This window comes from Echinops telfairi, unplaced genomic scaffold (genome assembly GCF_000313985.2).
Source record: "Echinops telfairi isolate 266 unplaced genomic scaffold, ASM31398v2 ScPeMD7_7417;HRSCAF=8455, whole genome shotgun sequence".
Taxonomy (NCBI): domain Eukaryota; kingdom Metazoa; phylum Chordata; class Mammalia; order Afrosoricida; family Tenrecidae; genus Echinops; species Echinops telfairi.
Window position 1 is genome coordinate 4,991,632 of NW_022111317.1, and position 8,161 is coordinate 4,999,792.

Sequence of the window (8,161 nt, forward strand, 5' to 3'; positions counted from 1 at the left end):
TGGTCCTGGATAAATAGAAGCGTGTGGGAACGGAAAAGAGCCAGCTCCATCCCGGTCTTAAAAACAGTTGCCATCGGCACCAAAAATATATTAATATCTGTACATTTGTCATCTTAAAAAAAAAGGGAAGGTAGAGAGAAAACCCCCTGGCACCTTGTGGTCAGTTTCCTGAAAGCGAGGTGACCCGTGGAAAGGCCCCCTGCGTGCCCGCACCTGCACACCTCTCAGCCTCCCCGCAGCCCTGAGTGTAGGAATCCTTCAGCCCCCGGCTCCCAGGGTGGCAGCCGTGGAGCCGCCTCTGTACCCCGAGGCCTGGGCGGAGGGCAGCAGGGTGGCCTGAGGAAGAAGTGCTGCCACCCAGGGACCCCTGCCACTCCCCCTCGGTGCCCACACCTGCCCGGGCTGCCCTACGACAAAACAAGAGCAGGGAGCAGAGGTCAGTTCGGAAGGCCAGCCCAACACGCCTGTCTGGGGGGGCTGGTGGCCGCCTCTGTCCTGGCAAAAGGCTGCTGCGACGGGGACCGGGCAGGGCAGCAGGCAGGCGGGGCCGCTCACAGGTGGCGGTCGCTCTGCAGCAGGGAGGTGACGGTGTTCTGCAGGGCCACGGCCACCTTCTTGGAGGTCTTGCGCAGCAGCGGGCTGTCCGGGTGGTACTCCTTCAGGTGGAGGACGTGGCCCTCCTGGCTCTCCGACGTGCAGCCGCACTCCTCGCACACGTACAGCTTGGCCCGGCGCTCCTTGTAGGCGTACTTCTGCTGCACGCCGTGGATCTTCTTCAGGTGGGACTCCAGGGAGCAGCGTTGCGTGAAGGCCTTGTCACACAGGCTGCACTTGTAGGGGCGCACGCCTGCGGGGAGCGGAGGGCCGGGCGTCAGGGAGGGGGCCTGCGTCCCCCAGGACTATTGAAGGTTCCCGGCCAACTCCCTGAACAATGGGAGCCTTCCGCTCCAAAAGGCACGCCCCCTCCCCCGTACACCCCCCCTCCCGGAGCTGGGGTGCCCAGCACGCCGTGCACAGGGACCCCCCCTCCTACCAGTGTGGGTGCGGACGTGTCTCTTGAGGTCGAAGGTGTCGTTGAAGCCCTTGCCGCAGTAGGTGCACAGGTGCCTCTTCACCTCACTGTGACACTTCATGTGGCGGTTCAGCATGCGCTGGTACGTGAAGGCCTTCTGGCACAGGTGACAGGTGAAGAGGTCCCCACTGGGACTGTCCCCCAGGGTCACCTGTGGGCCAGGAATGCGTCTGTGACAAAGACTCAGAGACCCCAGCCTCCCGAGGAGGACAAGGGCCCCCCTCTGAAAGCCACAGCTCTGGGGTGTTGGCTCCCGTGGAGGGCTCGGAGAAGGGGTCCCCAGCCCCTTCCCGGGCTTCACACCTGAGCCCTGAGCCCACACCTGCCCCTCGGGAGTCCTGCCCCTTCCTCCCTCTGGCTGCTCAGAGAGCAGTAAGTCCCTGGCATGTCAGAGACACAGGTCCCAGCTGTGTCCACTGGCGACAACTGGACCACAGAGCCTTTCCCACCCAGGTGGCCCTCTCGCCTATAACCAGGAGGTTTCAGCTGCTGGCACAAATAGCGAAGCCCTTCCATGAGCCTGGTGCCCCGTCACCCTGCCAGGCCATAACCCAGGCACCCAGTCGCCTGGGCAGAGGAGATGCTTGCCCTCTCTACGTGCCAGCATTCGGGAAGGGCAGGTCGGTGTTGTGCTCAGGGATGGCCCTTTGGTGGCCCGGTCACTTCCTCCTAGACACCTGGAGCCAGCATGTCATGTTGGCATCTGGGAAAATTCTCCCTTGTGTCGAGCTTGCCCCAGACCTCTTGCATCAGGGTTTGGCACAGCTCTGACCCGATGGCCCCTCTATCTCTCTCTGGCTGGGGAATCCTGCCCTTCCCAACCACAAGGAGGGAATGGGGAAACTAGGGGACCCTGTGCCATCCCCTCTGGTTACAGCACACATTTGGCCTCCACAGCACCCTGGTGTGAGCTTCCTGCTGTGGAGTGTGGCTGTAGCTCACTGGGGAACCAGGCTGCCACTGGCAGGTGTTCCCAGACTGTAACTTCCCGGAAGGCAGGCCCAGCTTCACTGTGGGGCAGGCTGACCTCCGTCACCGGCCAGGGGGACAGTGGTGACTGTGCCAGACTCCGCGGCTCCCCTCTCCCGTGTGCCTGGCCTCTCCCAGCCAGAAATGAACCAGATTCTGCCCGGACATGGGCTCCAAGGTGCATTCCTCCTGAGCCCCGTTGCTCTTCCCCGGGGGCCGTGCTAGGTGGGTTCCCCTCCCTCGGGCCCACCTTGACCCGCGCCCCATCCATGCCTCAGCCTTACCTTCATCTTGGTGCGCAAGAAGCCGTGGTCTCTACCCTGGCCGTCTGGGAGGTGGCCCGTGTCCTCAGGTGGCAGCTGGGCCACTATGCAGGGTGCAGGGGTCATACTGTAGCTGGGGTCCCGAAGACTCATGTCCAGAGCCAGGGGGCAGGAGGGGGGGTCAGCCACCGATGGTTCGGGCTCCCGGTAGGGCTGCGGCGGGCAGAAGCTGACTGAGGAGAGAAGAGCCGGTGAGGGATGGGAGGGGTGGGACCCAGGGGGTCTCGGAGGGCTCCCTCCCTGGCAGAGAGCTGGCTGGGAACCCAGCCTCAGGCCCTCCCCTGGCAGGCATGCTGCAGAGCAGGGCTGCCCCCAACCCACCGCTGGCGCCTCCCGCCCGCCCCATTAAGGTAATAGCAGGTGACGCCAGCCAAGCAGCGCCACAGCCCACGGCCGCCCTCTGAGTAATCCCTGTCTTAGCGGAACTGGGAGGACCCACCTGCCCTGCCAATGTCGGTGCCCCACCTGGGCCAGTCCCGCTGGATTCCAGGACCAAGCTCTACTTTGCAGGGACAGAGGGTGGCCCCGGAGGGGCTGGGCCCAGGGACAGCACACCGAGACTCAGCCTGACCCGTGGGATCTCAGGGGGGTCTCCTGCTCCAGGGAGACTTAGCTGCTGGCCTTGGGGGAGTAGGGTGGGGACTTGGGTGTCCCTGTCCCCTCCTTCTCTGGGCAGGCCCACCAAGGCTCCTGGCTCCCACTCTGGGTGGGGTGGACCAGGGAGCAGCAGGTGGCTAAGGCGGGCGGCGTAGCAGTCTCTGGGCGGCCTGCCCAGCGGTTACACAACCCGCCCCCACAGCCGGGACCGCTCACCAGGCAGAGCGAGGCTGGGCACCTCTGGCAGCGGCGGCACCGATACCTGGCCGCCCTTTGAGGCAGCCGCTCCCGGGCAGACACCTCACACTGAACGGGGCTGGGGCAGCCCCAGCCCTGCCTGGAGAGAAACTGACGCAGGAGTGCGGCCTCAAAGCCGCTCGGGCGGGGCAAGCACCCACCAGGTGGTTTGGACCACTCTCCGCCTGCCCCCAGCCTGAGCACTCTATGGAAGGCCTGCCAGCGAGGGGCCCGTGGCTGAGTCACAGAAGAAAAAGAGGGGCTTAGGAGAAAGAGTGGCTGGGCAGCTAACCATGAGGACAGCAGTTCAAAACCACCAGCCGCTCAGAGGGAGAAAGACGAGGCTTCCTAACCCTGTCAAGAGTTACAGTTTCAGACACCCATAGGGGCAGTTCTACCCCGTCCTTACAGGGTCACTCTGAGCCGGCACCTGCTCGGTTTGTCGGGCCCTTTGCCAGCCAGCTGCTGAGGGGGGAGGCCGGGGGCTGAAGGGAAGGCGCGGTCACCAGGGAGGCAAGAAGAGCGACCTTTCGGGCGAGGCTCGCCCCCAGGGACACAACAGAGTCTGAGCGCAGAAGACTGCACATGCCTGCCTCCCGGACCCGTTCTGCGGGCTCTGGCGTCCATCTGTCCGCAGACTCTAACGAGCCAGCTCATTGCGGCGGGTGGGTGTGGATTCACCCTGGCCTGGCCGCGACGCCACCACGGCCATGTGCGTCATCAGGACGCGTGCTGGGGGCGATGGCTGCACGCGACCGACCGGGCGAGGCCTGGTGCTGCCAGCACCGACGCCACCGTCCCCGGCTTCCGGGGCGGCCGGCTGAGAAGCCACTGCTGAAGGCCCAGGCCGGCTTCCTTGACTGGGGAGGGACGGACAGGTCCCCTTTCCCACAGTGTCCCTGATGCGGCAGAGTCCAGTCCAACCCCCTTAGGACAGAGAAGCGTGGGACCGCCACAGCTCGCTCCCGAGGGGCGATGGCAGTCAAGGGCTTCCTCTGTTCTCGAGGGCTCCTGGGAGGGGGAGAGGGGTTGAAAGACCAGACCCACTGCCCTTGTGTCGATTTCACCTCTGAGGGACCCTCTAGGATGGGGTAGCACTGGCCCCATGGTTTCCAAAACCGAAAATTCAGATAGGTTCCATTTTCTCCCAAGGAGTATCTGGTGGGTTTGAACGGCTGACCTTGAGGTTTGCAACCAAGCACTTTACCCACTGCACCACCAGGGCTCCTTCTGGGGAGGGATAGTTGATTCCAACTGCCCTGACTCTGGCGGCCTCCTTGCTCCACTGGAGGGGAGGGTCAGATTGGGGTGCGAAGGATCTAAGCTGGTTTGGGAGACACCCCCCCACCCCCCGCCCTTGCCTCTGTCATCCACGCCACCCTGATGGTGGCACGAAGGGACTGGGGAGGAGGGAGGTGCCCTGCCCAGCTCTCGGAGCCACCTCGACTCAGGGCCAGGGGTAGGTGGGGCTGGTCGGCAGCTACCTGGTGGCCAGTTCACTTCCTGCCACCCCTGTTAAACCTGTCCTCCAGCCACCCCCGTGCGTGCCTTGCACGCACAGGGAATGCCCACGGCGTGCCGCTACTGTGCTACTGTCACCCAGTGTCACCGAGTGGCAGCGCCAGGAAGCAGAACTGGTTGGGTCCTTGCTTGTGTTGCTCTGTCCCCTAATTAGATGTTTCCGGCCAGGCGGCGGCCAGCCGCTGGGGCTACTCCTTGCCCGCCCACAGCTGGGGAATTGTCGCCAGGCCAGACCTACGGGCCTCCTCCCTGCTTCCTCAGGTGGCCCTGTGCTAGCACCCTCCTGTCGCCCAGCCAGGTTCCACCTGGACGATGCAGAGGGCCTGGCCAGGGCGGAGCACAGACCCACAGACTGTCTGCGGCTCCACCTGAGAACCCCCTTTCTGGGAGTAGAAGCCACTGGCCGGCGTTTTAAATAAAATGCCAGGGTTTACTCCGTGCAAGTCCTCGGGACTCGGCTGGGCAGCAGGCCCGGACTCGGCTCACCTGAAGCCCAGGTGAAGCAGGCGGGAGGCTGCCCAGCCTCCTTGGCCCCCTGCCCATGGCCTGGAGGAGAAGGGAGGGTGCTAACGGTGGGACCCAGCCTGGTTTTAGGCTGGCTTGATGAGGCAGGCTGCGTCTGTAAGCAGTTGCCACCGGGCAGAGGTGGGCACCGCTGGCAGCACAATGGGTCTCTCTCAACTTTTTGTTGCTGATCCCGGGAAGTGCCAAACGTTTTCCTCAGGGGTGGGGGGTGGGCAACAGCTTTTTATTCGGCTTCTTTGCGAGGGTGGAATTGGAGTCTCAGCTCGCATGGACAGGCCTGCCAGGCAAGGACAGGGTGGTTTTCTGCTCCTCGCCCCCAGCACAGGGCTGGGCATGGCTCAGGAGCTTCACGAAGACCCGACGCACTGTCCACACGGAGGGACAGCATTCTTGGCGGCCCCGACTTCCTCCCTGCTGCCCTCAGCTGCTCTTTCAGGGACCAAGGGCCTGGCAGCCTGATAACGGCCCCCCACCCCCACCTGGCAGGTCTGGGGAGAGAGGAGACTCACTACGGGAGGTGGAGTCTCTGCTCCCATCCCCCAGGCCCACACCCTTGAGAGTCGGGTCCAGAGGACTCCTAGCTAAGCCTCAGCCTGCACCACCTCCTGGCAAAGCCCTGTCACTTGAATAACCAACTCCACCCCTGGGGCTCCGCCTGGTCCCTCCCTGGGGCTTGTACCCCTGCTCAGGACCCTCATCGGGGAGAGGCAGGCTGCCTCCCTGTTATGGGGGCAGGCACTTCCCCATCAGCCCAGAGGTGGAATTTACCCCCTGGGTGCAGGTGCGGAGTTTGTCTTCCAGAAATCAGCACGGCTCCCTGTAACTCCTCAGTCAATATTGACACGGGGTGGGGGGACCCACCTGGGGAGCGCTCTGCCCGCCAGGGCCCACTCCACCTCAGAGCCCCGGGGCTGCCGATGCCCACTTCCTGCCTTCCCCTCCGCTCTGGGGGCTGAGGGGGAAACTGAGGCTGAGGAAGCTGACTGCTCTCCTGCCTGAGTTCCGGAAGGCTGGTATGAGTGTTCGCTGCCAGGCTGGGGCATCTCCCAAGCACAGCACCTCCTTCCCGCCTCTCGGTGATGCTCTGAGGGTGCCCCCTGGGTTAGAATAAATACTCCCATGTTCCCAGTGCCACTGCCCAGGGAACGGGGTCACCTCTTACTGGTCACGACGTGCGTGCCAGGACTCTGTGGAGTGAGGGAAACGTGCCGGGTGGGTGGCTCCCGGGGTCATGGTTGGGTGGCGATGGAATGGCCCAGGCAGGGGACAGGCCACCACAAACACACACCCCGACCCAGTACTCTCCTGCCCTCGGGAGCACACGGGAGTACATGGGGAAACTCTTTCTCATTCCCAAGAGCTGGGAAATTTCTGTGGGACCATGGCTTTGAGAAGTCCCCACTCTCCTCCACCGCTTGACTCTCCCCACCCCAGGCCCCTCCTGTCACCACCGGACGGACGAGGGAGAAGTGGGCGCTGCCAGGCTGGTGATGGCAGAGAGCACCCTGGTGCCTGGACCCTGGGCCCTCCCTCCCGCTGGCCACAGGGACAGCAACAGGCAGGGCTATCCACTATTCCACCCCCGCTCCCCCCACCAACACACACACATTCACTGGGCAGCCCCTGGGCACAGAGTCCCCGTCACTTCCACTCCCCGCTGGGAAAAATCACTAGAACGCAAGGAGGTCATGGAATTGAACCAACGGAATCCTTCTTGTCCTTTGTAAAAGTCAACACAAGATCTGCTACCCGACTGACTGGGTGTGAAGCAAAGCTACAAACAACAGCATGCAGGAGACGTTTGTTCCAGCCAGCTCCCCTCCCCACAGTCCAGGAGTAGCTAGGCAGGTGAGGGAGGCAGCCACTGAGGCCACCCAGCAGGCGATGGGAGTCTCAGGCATGCCCCGGAGCCCACCTCCTGAGGTCCTCTCCTGCCTCAGTTTCCCCACAGAAGCCCTCAGGGACTTCTGGCACTGTTGTCTGGTTTTGAGGAGGTAGGAGAGGGGCCGGGGCTTAAGGCAAGATTGAGACTAGCCTGTGGCTGGCACCCCGGTACCTGGGGCTTGGCGGTCAGGGCACCAAGACCTCCCCACCACAGCCCTGTCTCCTTATCTACTTGCTGAGGCCCCTCGTGAAGTCACCCATTCCCTACCTAAGGCCTGGGGCGCTGCCAGGGCACTTGGCAGATCAAGGGTCAAAGTCAGTTGGTTAATTACCACCTCTTCCCCCTGGGAGGCGCTGGCTGAGGTTCAGTGCACCCCCTCCCCATCGGCCCCCAGGTGGGGAGGGGAGATTGGGAGGGAACCCGGGGTGTGTTGGGGGGGGCGGTGGGCTTCTAGGCAGCCGCCCGCGGAGGAGGAAGCCCTCGGGTTACTCATTTGTAAGGACATTGTCACGGCGTCTGGGAAAACAAGCCGCCCGACCTGTACCTGGGTTCCCGGTTGGGGGAGGGGGTGGGTGCCTCAAACGGTTTTGTGTTTTCATCTCTCCCTCCTTGGTGCCCCTTGGCGGGGGCGAAGAGCGGTCCTAACTGGGGTCAGAGTAGACCCCCACCTTTGTCTCCCGAGAGGCGGGGCGCAGCCGGCGCCTTCCCTGCGGGCTGCGGGCCAGAACCCCAGAACGACTCTGGGAGCCCTGCGCCCTCCAGACCCTCCGCAGCTGCACCCGGGTCTGCAGACCCCCAGTGCCCTGGGGGAGGGGTCGGAGCCCGGAAAGCGGCTGAAAGTGGCACTCTTGCCCAAGGCGCTCCAAGCTCGGCCCCAACCCCAGCTCCCTCCCTGCGCCCCCTCCCCGCCCCCGGTGGCATCGCTCCAGTGCCCTCCAAGTTCCGGGTCTCTGGCTTTACGACGCCGGAGAGGAGGGTCGCCCGGGCGGCGACACAGCCCGCTGCCGGCCGGGGGCCTGGGAACGGTCCCTG

At 64.1% G+C, this 8,161-nt stretch overlaps 1 protein-coding gene across 1 annotated transcript in view; it reads right to left on the reverse strand.

Annotated features, from left to right (window-relative positions):
• Positions 1 to 521: 521 nt before the first annotated feature.
• The window catches only part of OVOL1 (ovo like transcriptional repressor 1), a 9,201-nt gene continuing 1,561 nt past the window's right edge, over positions 522 to 8,161 (reverse strand). Inside the window, exons 2-7 of the mRNA XM_004713536.2 lie at positions 7,798 to 7,932; positions 7,160 to 7,224; positions 3,880 to 4,058; positions 2,326 to 2,537; positions 1,034 to 1,223; positions 522 to 847 (exon numbers count right to left, since the gene is read on the reverse strand). Of these exons, the coding sequence (XP_004713593.2) occupies positions 552 to 847; positions 1,034 to 1,223; positions 2,326 to 2,537; positions 3,880 to 4,058; positions 7,160 to 7,224; positions 7,798 to 7,932 (1,077 nt within the window). The 3' untranslated portion in view covers positions 522 to 551. The remainder of the gene's footprint in view (positions 848 to 1,033; positions 1,224 to 2,325; positions 2,538 to 3,879; positions 4,059 to 7,159; positions 7,225 to 7,797; positions 7,933 to 8,161) is intronic.